General features: G+C 39.4%; 1 protein-coding gene across 3 annotated transcripts; it reads right to left on the bottom strand.

Annotated features, from left to right (window-relative positions):
* Positions 1–10,100: 10,100 nt before the first annotated feature.
* Positions 10,101–17,333, bottom strand: LOC120735029 (interferon-induced protein 44-like). 3 transcript variants are annotated; one of them, XM_040034207.1, is made up of 8 exons: positions 17,301–17,333; positions 12,260–12,737; positions 11,913–11,961; positions 11,627–11,822; positions 11,391–11,543; positions 11,119–11,290; positions 10,673–10,773; positions 10,101–10,584 (listed from the first exon to the last, which is right to left on the bottom strand). In XM_040034207.1, exons 2-8 carry the CDS (start codon positions 12,729–12,731, stop codon positions 10,408–10,410), a joined length of 1,320 nt encoding a protein of 439 aa, XP_039890141.1. In that variant the 5' UTR covers positions 12,732–12,737; positions 17,301–17,333; the 3' UTR covers positions 10,101–10,407. The 3 variants fall into 3 exon arrangements, with proteins under 3 accessions (XP_039890141.1, XP_039890134.1, XP_039890126.1); XM_040034200.1 differs by lacking the exon at positions 17,301–17,333 and adding an exon at positions 13,375–13,628 and having other exon boundaries at positions 12,260–12,751; XM_040034192.1 differs by lacking the exon at positions 17,301–17,333 and having other exon boundaries at positions 12,260–13,289.
* Positions 17,334–17,653: the final 320 nt, after the last annotated feature.

Genomic DNA, 17,653 nt, shown 5'->3' with positions numbered 1-17,653 from the left:
TGAATCATTTCTGATGTGGTGGCAGAGGCTGTATCAAGACTAATGTATTCTAATAGATAATTTCTATATTGGTTAGAATTAAGATTATTTTTATTTTTCCAGTTCATGAGGACTGTTTTCTTGGCTATGCATAGGGCAGTGAAAACCATATGGGTGATATTCTTTTCTGAAGTGACATTATCTAAGCTGCCCAACAAACACACTAAGGGGAAGTTGGAATGTTACATTTCAGACACTTCGATAAGTCTTCACATATCTCGCGCCAAAACTTCTGAACTGGTGGACAGAACCAAAGAGCGTGGATATAATTGTCCGGTGAATTGGTTTGGCAGTGTGAGCAGTTGTTGGTAGACGTAAAGCCCATCTTGAACATCCGATGACCTGTATAGTGCACTCTATGTAATATTTTGTATTGAATTAATTGAAGACTGGGATTTCTAATTAGATGAAAGGTTTTTAAGCAAATCTGAGACCAGAAGTTTAGGTCTAAGTTAACTGATAAATCCGCTTCCCATTTTGCAATAGGAAGTGATATTGATTCATCTGTTTTAGAAAGCATTCTGTATATTTTGGATAGTAATTTGGGGGTTTTAAGAGTAAGAAATTGAACCACACTTGGTGGTGTTTGTAGTTCAACTTCACCCGGTTTAAATTTCTTTTTTACTATGGATTTAATTTGTTGATATTCTAAAAATCTTTTCTTGTTGATCCCATATTGTGTAACTAGTGAAATAAATTCTGTTCCTTCTAGTATATGTTCTAAATATTTGATTCCTTTACCACTCCAATCTGAAAAGTTTATCATATTATTGTTTTGTAATATGTCAGGGTTGTTCCAGATAGGTGTACGTTTGCATGGGATTAATGAAGACGCCGTCAATTTTAGAAACTCCCACCATGCTGTCAGAGAAGAGCTGATGTTGATGCTTTTAAAGCATTCATGTCGTTGGATGTTTGAGCTGATAAATGGTAGGTCTGAGATCTCTAGATTATTGCAAAGTGCTTGTTCTACATCTAGCCAAGGTTCATCTAAGAGGGTATGTTTTAGCCATCCTGAGATAAACTGAAGCCTGTTGGCTAAGAAGTAGTGCTGAAAGTTAGGCAGTTCTAGTCCTCCTTTATCCTTGGTCTTTTGTAGTGTTTTTAAGCTTATACGTGGGGGTTTATTTTTCCAAAGGAATTTGGACATACATGAATCTAGAGATCTGAACCAATCTTGTGGCGGTTTAGTTGGGATCATTGAGAATAAATAATTTATTTTTGGTAAGACCATCATTTTTATAGCGGCAACCCTTCCCATGAGTGATATGGGTAGACATTTCCATCTAGCCAGATCATCTTCTACCTTCTTTAAAAGTGGGATATGGTTTAATTTAGTTAGATCTGCAAGCTTGGGAGAAACATTAATACCTAAATATTTTATATTTCCCGATTGCAGTGGTGTAGAAGAGGAATTATGGAGGGAGCAATTAATCGGTAGAACTGTAGATTTTGACCAGTTAATTGAGTAATCTGATATTCTTGCAAAAGAGTTTATCAATTCAATCACCCCAGAGATATTGGTTTGTGAATTTTGGAGAAAGAGTAACACATCATCCGCATAAAGGCTGATTTTATGTTCCACGTTCTTGCATTTTATGCCCTTAATTACTGAATTCTGTCTAATTGCTGCTGCTAGTGGTTCAATAAAAATTGCAAACAGTGAAGGGGAGAGTGGGCATCCCTGCCTGGTGCCCCTCAAGAGACAGAAGCTGGAGGATGTCTGGTCATTTGTTCTAACACAAGCTGTTGGGGAATTATATAATATTTTTAACCAGTTTATGAAAGAGGATCCAAAACCAAATTTGTGTAAAGTTGCAAATAGAAATTTCCAGTTAACTCTGTCAAATGCTTTTTCTGCGTCTAAAGAGAATATTGTAGTTTCTAGGTTTTTACTGTATGAGTAGTCTATCAAATTAAGTAATCTACGTGTATTTGTTGATGAGTGCCTACCTTTTATGAAACCAGTTTGGTCAGGATGAATTAAGAGGGGGGTTATTTTCTCCAGTCTCTTTGAGAGAGCTTTGCAGATTATTTTAAGGTCTACATTTATAAGGGATATTGGACGATAGCTTGAGGGATATACAGGGTCTTTGCCTGGTTTTAGCAGGAGATTAATGTTTGCAGAATTCATATTTGATGGAAGTCTGCCCTTTTCTTTAATTTCCAGCAACGTTCTGTAGAAAACTGGTGCTAGAATCGACCAGAATTCTTTGTAGAATTCTGCAGGAAAGCCGTCTGGACCTGGAGCCTTATTATTGGGCATACTTATCAGGGCTTCCTGGAGTTCACCTGGTGTCAGTGGTGAATCCAGTGCCATTGCTTGAGAGTGTCTAATAATTTTGGAAGAGTTATGTTGTCCAAAAACTGATCAATTTCTTTTTTAGATGGGTTTATTTGTGGTGAATACAACGTTTTATAGAAATCCCTGAAAATGTTGTTTATTTGTATCGGTTCATATATTGTGTTCCCAGATGAATCTTGAACAGCACCTATAGTTGTTTTTTCTTTATTTATTTTTAGCTGGTTTGCTAGAAATTGACCGGATTTATTACCATGTTCATAATTTTGTAGGCGTAGTCTTTGTACTAAGAATTTTGTTTTTTTTTTATCAATTATCTCATTTAATTCTAGTTTTGTTTTGCGTATTTTGTTCAATGTTTCCTGATCTTGGTGGGACGCGTACTTCTAGTGATTTGATGTTTTTTTCTAATTCCTGAATATTTTTGTTTTCTTTTTTCTTTTTATGTGATGAGAAAGAAATTATTTTACCTCTCATCACAGCTTTCCCTGCTTCCCATAGAACAGAAGCTGATGTTTCGGGAGTGTCATTATAGTCCAAATATGAAGTCCACTCTTTTTTAAAATATTTAATAAAGTCTTCATCTTTAAGTAGTGATATATTAAATCTCCAGTTTTTTCTTGGCGTAGTATTATTCTTGTGCATTAGTGTTAAAGATACAGGACCATGATCGCTGACAGCTATAGGGTGAATCTCAGTGTCTGAAATGTCGTTCAGCAGTGAGCTGCTGACCAAAAAATAATCCAGACGAGAGTAGGAGTGATGGACATGTGAGAAAAAAGTATATTCCTTACTGGTGGGGTGAAGGGAGCGCCATGCATCGCAAAGACCAAAGTCGCTCATATACTGTTTGATTATATTTATGGACTGCCAATTACGCTGAGTTCCCGCTGTATTGAGCCTATCCATGTCTTCATTTAGTCCAAGGTTGAGGTCGCCTCCAAGAACAAGTGTGCCATTTAAGTGTTCAGAGAGTGCACTGAAAAAACCGTGAAAGAATGAGGGATCATCAACATTTGGACCATATACACTTGCAATACATAGCTTTTTATCAAGTATAGATAGTTTAATGATTAAGAATCTGCCCTCTGGATCTACAACTGTATCGAGTACTGTGAAATTAATATTTTTATGTATTAAAATTGCTACTCCCCTTTGTCTAGAATTATAACAAGCTGAGAACACATTGGGAAACTCAGGTGTTTTAAGTTCATTCGAACCTCTAAGAGGTCTGTGGGTCTCTTGTAAAAGGACAACATCTGCCTGTAGTTTTTTGAGTTGGTTAAATATTTTTAACCTCTTTACTCTGGAGCCAGCTCCATTTATATTCCATGTAATGAACCTCAGTGTACCCATAGATGTTTGTGTATAACTAGGGATGTATGCTGTGTGCGTCGCTTAGACAGGTGGAGAGAATACGTCACTTGTTCATAAATAAAGAGAAGGAGAGAGAGAAAAAATGTGTGGCGAGATGCTCCCTGAGTCTGACTTTGTGTATGCATAGTTACTAATATGAGTAGGCTTGGCTTAAGTGTGTGTATCCTAAACGACTGTGTGCGCTGTCTGACTGAAGTAAATGTGCTGCCGTTGAGCGCGTGTCGAAATAAAGGATCTTTGCGAATGAGTGTCGAAGCAGGTGATCGAGGCAGTGAAAGGAATAAAGAAAGAAACCAAGGACAGGGGTGAGCAGCATAAAACCATGAGGGGGAAAAGAGAGGAAAAAAAACGAGAAGAAAAAAACAAAACGTAAACATTCCAATTAAATCACTGACGGAGAGTGACGGTGTTAATTCTGCTATGAAATCACACTTTAAGATGCGATTTGATACTGGTAAGTTAAACAGATGTTAATGCAAGTTAGTGTGAGTGGATAGGGAAAGGGTGCAGCTGATTCTTATCTGGTGTGAGGTTAATACAGCCACGGAGTGATGTTGGGGTCGCGGTGGAGCTGTCCGTCCACGTACAGCCGGCCCACAGCGATGACAGCGCGGGAGCCCTTCTGGATGAAGCCGCGTCGGATTGGGAAGAGGACCCTGCGTCGTTCCAAGATCTCTTTGGGGAACTGGTCGTTCACGCTGAAGTCCGTTCCTTTTAATTCCCTGCCGCGGCTTTTCACATGTTGCTTTTGTTTGAAGTGGCCGAATTTGGCCACGATAGGACGTGGTCTCCCGGCCGTAGCCCGAATGGGGCCGAGGCGATGTACCCGATCGAAGACGATGTTCTTCACAGTGTCCTCCGGCAGCTTCAGGTGGGTTTTGATGAAGCTTTTTACCGTGGTCTCCGCGTCCTCTCCAGCGGCTTCTGGAATACCAGAAAATACCAGATTATCACGCATGCTACGAGCTTGTAGATCGATAACTGTTTCTTTTATTTTTTTATTTTCTCTATTGAGCTGGGTAACATTATCTGTGAGACATTTCACCGACTCCCTTAGCGTGGCATTTTCAGGAGCAAGCGTTTCCACCTGCTGCTGGCTGTACTCCAGGGATTCTCGCAAGCATTTAAATTCTCGGTGAAGAATCTCCACCAAGGACAGCCTTGCGTCGAAACTGGACAATCGCTTGTCGATTGACTCCAGTATGTCAGCAATATCTTTGCCGGCTGGCGATGTTGAGCCGGGGGAATCTGCCGGGCATTGTCTTTTCGACGACGGCGTCTCAGGTTTGGCCGGGGAAGCTGCACACTGGGTTTTCTTCATCACGAGATCCTGAAAGCACTGATCAATATAATCTTGGAGAGTCTCTAAACTCTCCTCGTTGTTCTCCAGGGTGTTGGAGATTATTTAGACAAATAGTGTTAGTTATAAGACAATTGATAAGTGTATTTGGTAATACTGAAGCTTAAATGAATTTGTTCAAATCTAAACTACCATTTGCTTTAATTTTCCGCCAAAATCTCCGGCGTCTGACGTCAGTTACAACATGAGTCGCTTACCTAGCCACAGTGCATTCTGATGCCCACAGGGCTGCATTCTCAGCCCCCTGCTGGACACCCTTTTATTAATAATGGATTGGATTTATATAGCGCTTTTCAAGGCACCCAAAGCACTTTACAATTCCACTCTCACAATCTACAGTTGTAGCCACAGCCAGACTGACAGAAGCAAGGCTGCCCTCTGCCCAAGGACACAACAACCAGGACAGAGAGCCCGGGGATTGAACCGGCGACCTTCCGGTTACAGATGCGCTTCCCAACCCCCAGTGCCACGGCACTGTTGACCTATAACTACACTCCAACACAAACCAGCCAATGTTAACCTCTACTGTGTGCCTTCCTCCTGTTTTCTATATATTCATCTTGTTTGTATATACTCATTTTGCCTGCTTTTTTATTGTTCCTGTCCTGCTATTTATAATTTTATCCATACACAGTTGGTGCAGAGCATCCACAATTTTGTTTTCCAAGTCCAATAACAATAAAAGGGTATTCTATTCTATTCTTCTGTTCTAACAAGTTTGTGCTTTGTATTCACCAGCAGGCCTCTTCCTCTTGGGAGATGGAGAATCAGAATCAGCATACTTTATTAATACCCATGTCTGCAGAACCCAGTCGCAATAATGACACCATATATTCAGCCTGTTCCAAATAAGAACATTATTCCCTTCACATTATACTTACAAACACGTCATATCAGTATGACACTCAAGGCAACTGAGAGTGCCAGCACACAGAGTCTCACATACTTTTATTATTGTTCAGAAAGACATTTTCTTTTCTGTTCACTTCTTGCACACACTCTACCTCTGCAGTTCTCACATTTGCTTTTCAGGACCATTGCTGCTGTAACTTCACTGCAGCTTTGGTGCTGTCAGCTTCAGTACTGCTCATCTCCACACACACATAAGTCCCAGTGTCCCACTGCGTAAAATAGGAGAGGTATAATTAGGTGATGGCTGGCAGCTGTCCCAGCCAGCCTCCCCTGGCACTGCCCCTGAAACCCCTGTACCACCCTTCCCTGCAGCTGAGTCACAAACCACACCCTGCCACCACAATCTGTTGCTGCAAACTGTTTTAATGTCACTTTTCAGCAGAAACATATCAGAAAACCTATTTGCTGTTAAAATTTACCTTAGCGTGGCTTTAACTTCATATATTTTCATTACATTTTTATTATTGCTGTTCTGTTTTGTATATAATTTGTGTATCTTTCTGTAAGATGATTTATACATCGGGGAAACCAAACAACCTCTAGGGAAGCAGATGGGACAACACAGAAGAGCTAACTTGTCAGACCAGTGCTCTGCAGTCTATTTAAACCTAGAGACCAGTGGACACTCTTTCAATGATGAGGCTGAACACATCCTGGACAGGGAGGAACCCTGGTTTGCTAATTTTGATCATTCTTCCAGAAGTGCATTTGTGAGACCTGGCTCACAGTCTCTGCTCTAATTCATCCCAAGGATGCTCTGTCAGGTTGAGGTCAGGACTCTGTGCAGGCCAGTCAGGTTTTTCCATACCAAACTCACTCAACTACATGTTTATGGACCTTGCTGTGCACACTGATGTGTAGTCATGTTGGAACAAGAAGGAGCCATCTGTTTCCAAGAAGTTAGGATCATGAAATTGCACAAAATGTCTTGGTATGCTGAAGCATTAAAGAGGCCAAGGACAACTCCTGACAACTCCAGACAAGTGCCATTCTCATGGCAACTGCCAAACCCAGTCTCACCCATCGGATTGCCAGATGGAGAAGTGGGATTCATCACTCCAGAGAACATGTCTCCAGTGCTCCAGAGTCCAGTAGTTGCGTGCATCCCCATCACATAACCACTGCATCCGACACTTTGTATTACACTTGATGATGCATGGCTTGGATGCAGCTGCATGAAGCACTCCACACAGTGTTCTTGAGCTAAATTGAAGGCCACATAAAGTTTGGAGTTCTGTAGCAATTGACTCTGCTGAAGGTTGGCGACCTCTGTGCACTGTGTGTATGTTTGTAGAAGCAGTCTAGCTGATTTTATACACATGTGGCCATGGAAGTGTTTGGAACACCTCAATGATCTGGAAGTGTATAAATGTAGAGTGTACAAGTTTACAGATTTATTTATTTTTTGCCACTAATTAATTTGCTGCCAATTGAATTTTGCAGCTGAGATATTTGTAGATTTAGAAATCAGGCAAAAGTATTAAAATTCAAAGAACACCAATAGATTTAAGAGAGAAAGAGATTCATCAGCACCAGTGTTGGTCAAGTTACTTGAAAAAAGTAATTGGATTACTGCCCTTCTTATAGTAAACTTACCGTTCATGTTGTCTTTATTCAATTTCTCAAAAAAGAGTGCAATAATTTATTCAGTCGTGAAAACAGTTGTAAGCAGGTTTTCTGAATGAATCTGTGTGTTCTATTAAAAACAAACATAAACAATAAACTTAAAGCTTAAAGGACATGTTAAATATGTAGCCTGAAAAGCATTTTAAACAGGTCTTGATTATAATTAGCTCACTTTATTTTCTCCTGCATTCCTTCACCAGAACTTGGTGAATCATACATAACATGTAGCCTTTTTAAGTTACTTTAAATACATTCGATCTCAGTTAACTTCTAACTGGCCCCCTATCTATCATCAAGCCTCTTCAGTGCATAGAATAGCTCTCCCACACATGGATTTATTCATTTTCCATGATCTGAAATACTCCTGTAGTATTAATCAATTGAGCATACGGAGTCAGATGCCCAGAACTTGAAAGAAAAGTAGCTTGCTTTAATTCTCTTTTGTTGGCAGTTCGTCTTGTAATCGGAAGGTTGCCGGTACAAGCCCTGGCTCAGTCTCACTTGTTGTATCCTTGGGCAAGACACTTCACCCCACCTACTGGTGGTCCCAGTGTCTGGCAGCCTCACCTCTGTCAGTGTGTCCCAGAGCAGCTGTGGCTACAATGTAGCTTGCTATCACCAGTGTGTGAATGACTGAATGTAGTGTAAAGTGCTTTGGGGTCCTTAGGGACTAAGTAAGTATACTACAAATAGAGACCATTTACCAAAGTCAAATCTGACAACTGCTATCTAAGTACATAAACTATACTTTATCTTTTTATCAGTAATAAACAACCAACCAAACAAAACCACGGGTACCACTACAGGCACCACACGAAAGCAGTTTACTTCTGCCAGAACTTGACTAGACTGGTTCTTACTTGCTACAGAGGTAACCCCCGCCCCCAAACTTGTGTGTCTGCCTTCACCCTTTATATAGTACTAAACACAAGGTATAGCTAAAGGTGATGGCAGTATCAGTAGTTTCATGAGAAGTTGGTCACACGTAAAAAAAAAAATACAGAAATTTGGTCTGTTTGGATGATAACGCCACGTAACTTGAAAATTTCCCACTGCAGACACATCAGCTGCAGTACTGTGAACCCTCAGTATCTGTGTGATAGCATTATTTTAATATTTTATTATGTGCGTTTTATTGTGTAGTTTTGTTGCACTTTTTTGGTTGCATGCATTTATTTTGAAAGTGTGTCACTTCCTACCTACAGTCTCCCCCAACTTAAAGAATGACTTGTACCTGTAACAAAGGGTCTCGCAGCTAAGAAATTTTAATTGGGGTAATAATAATAATAATAATAATAAACTTTATTTATAAAGCACACTAAAAAACCAAGGGTTTTTTTTTTTTTGCTGCTTTCTGTCTGGTCTGCCCTCCCCTTGGGTCACATGATAAAAACAACTTCAGAAAAGAAGTCGAAGATCCTTTCTGCAACAGGTAAAGGACTGGCGATTTATCTGTTGCTGCAAGGAGAACTTTTCCACACTGAGACTCAACATTCTTACGTATTTTTCTTTTTAAAACTTTGAGGCATCATCTGACAGCTTTGATTGTTCAAAATGGTTTATCTTTATCTTTAGTGGCAATTCAATTCTAGTGCCAGTGACAAATCACAGCAACAGTCGCCTCAAGGCGCTTTATATTTTAAGGTAGACCCTACAATAATACATACAGAGAAAAATCCACCAATCATATGACCCCTATGAGGAAGCATTGTGGGAAGGAAAAACTCCCTTCTAGCAGGAAGAAGCCCCCAGCAGAACCAGGCTCAGGGAGGGGCGGCCATCTGTTGAGACCGGTTGGGGAGAGAAAAGACGTGCTGTGGAAGAGAGAAAGAGATTAATAACAGATATGATTCAATGCAGCGAGTACTGATGCTTTTCACAAAACTTTGCACATTCCTGTACACACACGTTCAACTTTAACAAAAAGAAATGTATAAATCATAACAGTAGTGTTGTTACATTTGCATTTTATTTGTGCTATTACTACAGAACACTGACTTAGATGACTCATTTGAAGTAGTTATACTGACATAAACATTTTCTGCACAGATTGCATTTTTACTTTACTAAAAGCTTCACTGCATTCACTCTGCTCAGTAAGGACCATCACTGACAAAGCTGAAACACAGGTGAATGTAAATAATGTCAACATCATGATTAGACATGAAAACATCTGAAAACAAGTTCCAGGGAAAAAAGAAGAAACTGATAAATACTGCAAAGCTTGATGTAGGGAAACAGTTCATGAAAGGACTTGATGGGAAAACATCACACTGTTGGCGAGTAGCCACAGTTTTAGCCACATTTAATAAAGAAAAAATAAGCAAAATACATTAAGTTACTGAATACATTTATAAATAAAATTTAAATGTTTGTGCAACATAAAAAAACTCTTTTTTTTTTCAGAAAAAAAGCAAAAAAAACAAAAAAAGCAAACAACAAAAAAAAACAAAACATAAAAAAACTCTTATGATGAACATGATATTTTAGTTTGCCAGACCTATTCATTTATGATAAAATATATAAAATTAAATAAAAATGTCTTGGTGTATCCTCAATGCCAAATTTTTCTACTGCTAGATAAAATTAAACTTAATAATCAGAGCACTAAATTTCTGAAGTAAGACTCTGGATATCCCTGCCAAGGTATCTCACAATATTCACAATATCAAACAACACTGGTAACCATCACTCTGCAGGGTCACCTGCAGGTAAATGAAGTATTTTCAGGGATATTTCATCACTTGCTTATGCCGGCTCCTCAGTCTTTTCCTAGTCTTTGGTTTGTATGTTACTCATTCGGGTCACTGAGCTCATCAAAGTAATTATCAACAAAGCGAAACATCTGGATGACGGCGCTGAGCAACAAGATGTCACAATTCATGTCCAACTCCAGCTCCTCGCTGTAGTTCTTCACTGGAATGATACAGGACAACGGCACACCGAGCCGAGAGCCGACCTCCTGCATCTGTATGACAGAACACAGGAAAAAAGTATTAGTACCCTCATCTAATTTTTTACTCACTAAAAAAGAGAAGAAAAAAGTACAAACTCACCACATCCTTGATGTAGCCACTCCTATATACATTTCTCACATCCTCTTTCACCTGTGGACAGGCTTCATCTACTTTAGTGAGAAGGACCAGCTGAGGAATACCTGGAAACAAAGGAGCAGGAAGATCACTTCCAGACTGCCAGAGATGTTTATGTATTGGACTGTAAGAATTTTAGGAACACATCTGGACTCATTGAAGATCAAATGAGCTGAAGTTGAAAACTTTGATCACATGAAACAGTCTGGATGCAAAACTGATCTGCCTCCAGTTATGTTATTGTATTTTTTGGTATACCTTTTAAAAAATATATAATTTCACGAACTTTGATTCACACATCACTGCATTTTCTTTTAATTTTGTTTACATGGCATGGATTGTACATTCCACATAAACTTGTTTAGAAAAAGGAATACAATGAAACTGAAGAGGGACTCAGTTTTACTGACCTATTAGGTTGACCTTTCTGCGGATAGCATCCAGCTTCTCCTCCAACCCTGTGGGCATGATGGAGACCTTGGAAGCATCAATAACATAGGCCACACAGTGGATCTTGTCCTTGAGTCCAGGAGATGTGCGATAGCCGTGGGCCTCAGGATGCAGAGGAGCTGAAGGGTTGAACTAAATGACACAGTTGAGGAGAAACAGAGACACAGTTTGAGTCGACTGCTGACAAATCTGTGTTTCATATATTCAGTGTCCCGCTGATATAATATAGCACCTGATAACGGTCTGGCAGGTGACCTTTGAGGATGCTGCTCAGATCGTCTATGTCAAGCCCCGCCCCTTTGGTCTCCTCCAGTCCCATGGTATCACACAAGATTATTGGCAGAGGTTTCCCTTCACGCCCAGCTTTCACAGAGTAGGAGCGAAACTGTTTACAGTACAATGAGAATGAGTGACAGACTACTGAAATCAGTCACAATAAGTGGAAAACATCAGACAGCAGACACAGACCTGTGTGGTGAGGCTGGTGGAGGAGGAGCCAGAGATGGCCTGGCTGGTGACGTGGCCTCTGAATACAGAGTTGACAGAGTTAAAGAAGCTGGACTTTCCAGCTCCGACTGGTCCAATGAGCAAAACCCGAGGCTGGGTCACAGAGCTGACTGTGGGTTTGTAGCTTTTAATGCTCTCAATCAGCTCCTTCCTCTTCCTGTACAAAACAAGGAAATAAAGAACATTAGAAGTCATATTGACTGTGAATTTTGCAGATATGCCAGAATGGTGGTTCTATCAAACCGACCCAGATTCCCAGATTACAGTCCTCCATGGTCTCTCAAGTTCAGTTGTTCCTGTTAAAGAGAAAAAATAAATGATAAATATCAGATTGTAGGTGTTTTAGGTGCACTTTGTAGCACAGTTAATGTGCTAAATCTAATGTCATCAGGTTGAATCTTAGCTTGCTTTTTAGTAAATCATATATAAATTGATGTACAATAAATCACAATAAACTTCACGCTCACGTAGTCAAGATTTGCGAGTCATTTTATTATATTTATCTATAGACTGTCACACCTAAAATGTATCACTGCTTGTCTGCAACAACTAAATGAAAATGTGATTATTCATGCTTATTAATGCTGAACTTACCCTCCACTTGGTAGACTTCACACTCAGTCAGGTTGAGATCATTGCCATGCATTTGAGCAGCGGGGAAGTTGTAATAATTTCCTGGATTGCTGTACGTTACTGCTTGGCTTGCATTGACAAGAACCAAATCTTCTCCAAAATAAGGCCCAGAGTTAGCTATCATTCTCACTGCATATGCAAAATTATTAATTGGATATTTGATGAGCTTTTTAGCATTAAATGTGAAAAGAAAAGCCTGATCATCATTCACGTACTGTCCAGACTGACTAAAAGGTTGTTTGGTGTAGCCTCCAAACACAAAACCAGAGTTGTTGTAGCCCACAGACACAGTGGGAGAGTGGTTGTTACATCTTTGGTGAAATGCTGCACTGGTGAAGCCGTGGATGCTGGCCTTGTACAGCAGCTGTAGTTTGACTCTCCCCAGCTGAGCGCAGATTGTTCTCTGCTGGCTTTGTGTTAGTCTGGGGTTCATAGTGGACTTGGACTTCTGAACTGAGTAAAGGACAGTGAATGAATTTGTGGAGCTCATTGAACCAAAACAGACACAAATGGTCAAAACTACATTGTTTTAAACCACACAAACTTAAAGCAACACTACAGCATGATTAGAATTTCCAAGTCATTTGGATTAGAATTATTCATGTTATTCTTTCTTATGCATTTCTTGCTGAAAACTTGGTGACAGGAAAGCCTGATTTAGTTTACCACAGATCGCTTTGTTATGTCCTTCATATTTTGTCTCTCTGTTTCTTTAAAATACTAAATATCCTCAGATTATTATTATTAATAATAATAATCACAAGAATAAGAGTAAGATGCACAGTACCACAGCATGATATGAAGCATGACTTTGTATTTCGCGGTAGACCACACCCAGCTTATAAACTGTGCCAAATAGTTCTCCTACTTGTTCATCAGTCATTTACCCCATTTTTACTGGTTGCAGGTACTTTTAGAATATTTTCATACATGTTACTTAAATAAATAAATCAGCGAACAATAATTACACTATTGTTCATTAATTAACTATCAATGAACTACATCACATGGCATTCATAATCTAATCAGAATCAAAATCTTATCAATATGCATCTCTTTAATAATTTCAGTTTTACCTCCTGTTATAGAGAGCTGAGGAAAAAAGAGAAGAAATCACAAATGCGTTGTTCAGATGTGACAAGCAGTTTCAGGCCGGCAGAAACGAAACCGAAAGTCTCAGATTGGAACACGCTGGATTTCAAAATAAAACACCGTGTCCGCTGGCTTTTCAGTTTAAAACAAATATAAAACAAACCTAGGTGGCACACATCATAAATAATGTATACTTTTGCTTACGTTTTATGAGGGGTCATTGTTCTTCATACTAGTGATCAGAGATGGGCAGTAACGCGTTACTGTAATCTGATTACTTTTTTCAAGTAACGAGTAAAGTAAGGGATTACTATTGCAAAAACGGTAATTAGATTACCGTTACTTTCCCGTAGGAACGCTGCGTTACTGCGTTACTAAAACCGTGATTTTTTGCGAGAATGTCTCACGACAGTGACGTAAGCGAGTGCGCCCTTAGTGACAACAGCTGTGTGCAGATCAACAATGGATCACATATCGATTGTGAGAGAGAGTATGAGCGTGCAGCGTTTAAAGCATGGAAGTACTGACCTTACTTTGAGTTTGATTCCATAAAAAGTGACAAAAACATTAGCGTCCATCGTGCGTGGGAAGAAAACTTCTTTTTACAGCGAAAAAAACCCCTAAACTTCCAAACAAACACCGAGTGCGCAACCACGTAATGGGAAATTCACAGAGAAACCGCGGCACACCTGCACCAGGGTAAACCTCCGCCTACTGCAGTCCTGCTTTACAGGTGAAAGTAGAGCAACAGGACCGCTGAGTCTTTGACTTTATTTATTTTCTGCTGTGTTTTACTTGCATCTATTTGAAAGACTGAGTGTAAACACAAAAAATATTTTATTTTATGTGCTGGAATGTGTAGAAAATAGGTTTAAATGTTAAACTAATTTATTCGAGTCAGAGAATGTTGCATATAATTAAATTTTTGCTTGATGCGTAAAGTTAAAAGATTAAAACTGATAAAACAAGTTAAAAAAAGAGACTTTTCCATTTGATTACATTTTGTATGATGGATTATGTAGAAAAAGTAGAATTGGGCTAAAAGATCTATCGCTTTATCACCTCTTCAGGTTGTAAATTGTGTTTTTAAAAAGTAACTAAGTAATTAATTACTTTTGAAAATAAGTAATCAGTAAAGTAACGGGATTACTTTTTTGGGGAAGTAATCAGTAATTAGTTACTGATTACTTTTTTCAAGTAACTTGACCAACACTGTTAAGAAACAAGATTACTTACTTTACCTATGTGCAGCGTTTTGTTGTTGTTAAAGCTTTCACAGAAATGTTAAAATCACACAAACAAAAGTTTTAAAACAAACCCATTTTTTAAATGTTAACACTGAAACATAAGTGATTATTGATATGTGAATGTTGACTTTTTTCTTATTACGAGAAAAGCATAGGCCAAAGCTTATAGTCAACACTACTAAGAAGCAGCTTAACCTGATCCAGGGCCAACTGTTTATTCTCTGCCAGGAAACAGTGTAAACAGTGAAAAGGAGAATTTACCTGCTATTAAGAACTGTTTGATGAGGTGGAGACACTTTGAAAATGTGTCTATAGTTGGGCCAGTCCAAAAGATGATGAATAAATAAAGGGCAGATTAGGCTTTGCTTGTGTTTTCTGTTTTTTGAGCAATAAACACTGTGGTGGCAGATTTCTTTTCTCATGTATTGATCACATATTTAATCATATCACATTAGTTATAGTAATATCACTTTCTCACTTTACTATAGTAAGAGCACTCCTGCCACTATAGTTTACATGCATGGGGAATGTTAACACAGTGAGGCCATTATAATGGGAGACGTTAAACAGATAGTGGGACTCCTTCTGCTTATCAGGGATGTAAATCCTTAGGTGATGGCCAAGCAGAAAACTAGGTCATAATTCTCTCTGTGAGGGAGAAGGTATAGAAACTGACTGTTTGGACTATTGGAGAGAGTCAGCTTTGCCATAAGAGCCTATCCTTTGCTCTTTCTTGTGGTCTTCATCTGTGCTCCTAATGATTTCTGCCCAACTCGTCAAATAATCTTATTTTTCAGCCTCATTAGACGAGTACTGTCCTCTTACTGGGGGTCAGTTGGTGTTTCAACTGGAGAAAATGCTTCAATATTGTGAAACAAAAGAAAACAAAAGCTCACTGAACACTAGGGCTGCCACGATTAGTCGACTAGTCATGATTACGTCGACTATCAAAATTGTCGACGACTAATTTAATAGTCGACGTGTCGTTTGAAGCTTTGTAAGATCCCAAAAGATGCAGGAATAAGTAGTAGGATTTAAGTGTAATAACGGACTGAAACAGAAGATGGCAGCACTGCATGTACAAGGATGCCAGCTGCCGTTAAACCCCGAAGAAGAAGTAGCTCTGTCCCAGAATTCATAGCGCGGCCCAGCTCAGTTTCCAACAATGGCGGCAGCTAGTTAGTTTTAATATTACTCTTATTATTCTTTCTGGGTCACAAAATAAATATTTAGCGTGTTTTCAGGCGAGAATGTAGCTGTGTAAACCTCAAATATCTGTTCAGTTTATCAAGACACCACATATTTTCGGAGACGTTTTCGGCGTTTTCAGAGACATCTGTTACCCACTAGCTCGATAGCAAGCCGGGGTTCAAGGCTCACTAGAGCCCGTGAGAGCAGCGGACTCCCGGCAAATCATTTTCAAACCCACCGCCGTCTTTCGCTACTCAGGTTAAACATGATATATAAGTCACTTAGATAACTTAAAAATGTTTTTGTTTGTTTTTTTCAGTATTTTATTTGTTCCTGAGTAAATTGGCGGAGTTTATTAAACTCCGCCGAAACAATCTGCACATTTAATTAAAATTTAATAAACTACCATCTTGTCTTTATTTTTAGTTAGCACATACCTTAAACACTTCAAGCTGTAAGCTAATGATAGTTATATAAGAGCAGATGCATGCTGGTGCAATAAGCTGTAGTTTTACGTACAATGGATGCATGATCTGATTAGTCGACTAATCGCAAAAATAATCAGTGACTAGTCGACTATCAAAATAATCTTTTGTGGCTAGGGATGGGTACCGGCGTCCGGTGCCACGATAGCACTGGTTCTGACATAAACGGTAGTAACCAGACCGAAAAGCAGCGAACATTTCTGTGCTTTATTTCGGTGCTTTTTTTTCCTGAGCTGTGATACACTTCTAGCCAATCATTTTACGTTTCCGAGGATAGTAGGCGGGTCCAGGTATGTACGTTCTTTTAGAGCAGAGCTACAGATTAAAAATGCCCAAAGCGAAGCGGTCAAAAGTCTGGCTGTACTTCACAGCAAAATATGCAAACTCAGCAGCCTGCAACAAGTGCTTTAAGGTGATACTGTGATACTGTCAAAGGAGATAACACCTCAAATCCGATGAAACACCTGGCGACGCATAGCGTTTTTTTTTAAAAGCCGAGAAATGCGCCGTATTTGATAGCTTGCTGCGAGACCTCACACCGAGCACATCTACTGCGGGTGTGGTGCCTGTTATCGGACCCGGATTTAGCAACATCCCCCAAAAACCCGAAGAGGAGAGTCCTGGCCCCTAGCCCTGCCAGTGTAGCAGAAATGATGAGGATGATGATGGCAGCAGCAGCCGTTCTTCTCTGCGTGAGTAGCTTAATGTTGTTCGTGTGTAATTTACGTTGAGTAGGTTAACCACGTTATTACATTAATGCATGTAAGGTGAACTAGCAAACATCATCATAGTTACATGCGGCTGTCTTCTTGTTTGATGGCAGATACTCCCTTCACCCTGGCCAAAAAGGCTAAAATGACCAAAGAAAAAGTGGAAAACAGTTAAACATGAGAGGTTTTTGGACAAAGTTTGTGTTTTTTCCATTGTTTAAGCACTGCTTCCAGCCAAGAGTGATACCATATATGCCCCATAGCTGCAGAAAAGGCTAACATTGTTATCTTTTTACAAAAAACCAGCTGAACATGAGAGGTTTTTGGACCAATTTTGTGTTCTCCATTCTTTAAGCACTGGTTTGAGCACCGTTTGAGCACCGGCACCGTTTCAAAAGTACCGATTTGGCACCGGTATCGGATAAAACCTAAACGATACCCATCCCTATTTGTGGCAGCCCTACTGAACACCTGGACTTCTGTATTGTATCAGTCTTGCTGTTTGGTCTGTGAAAGTTTGTGACAAAGCTGGAGAAAGTTCCCTGTCAATTATGTGCATGACACTGATATTTTAAAGACCATTTCAAATGTGCTCATTTTGAAGTTACTTCGCAGCTCATTGACTAATGA

This window comes from Simochromis diagramma, unplaced genomic scaffold (assembly GCF_900408965.1).
Source record: "Simochromis diagramma unplaced genomic scaffold, fSimDia1.1 OVJJ01000334.1, whole genome shotgun sequence".
NCBI classification, from domain to species: Eukaryota; Metazoa; Chordata; class Actinopteri; order Cichliformes; family Cichlidae; genus Simochromis; species Simochromis diagramma.
The sequence above is the reverse complement of the archived record's forward strand: the minus strand, read 5'-3'. Positions and strand labels throughout refer to the sequence as shown.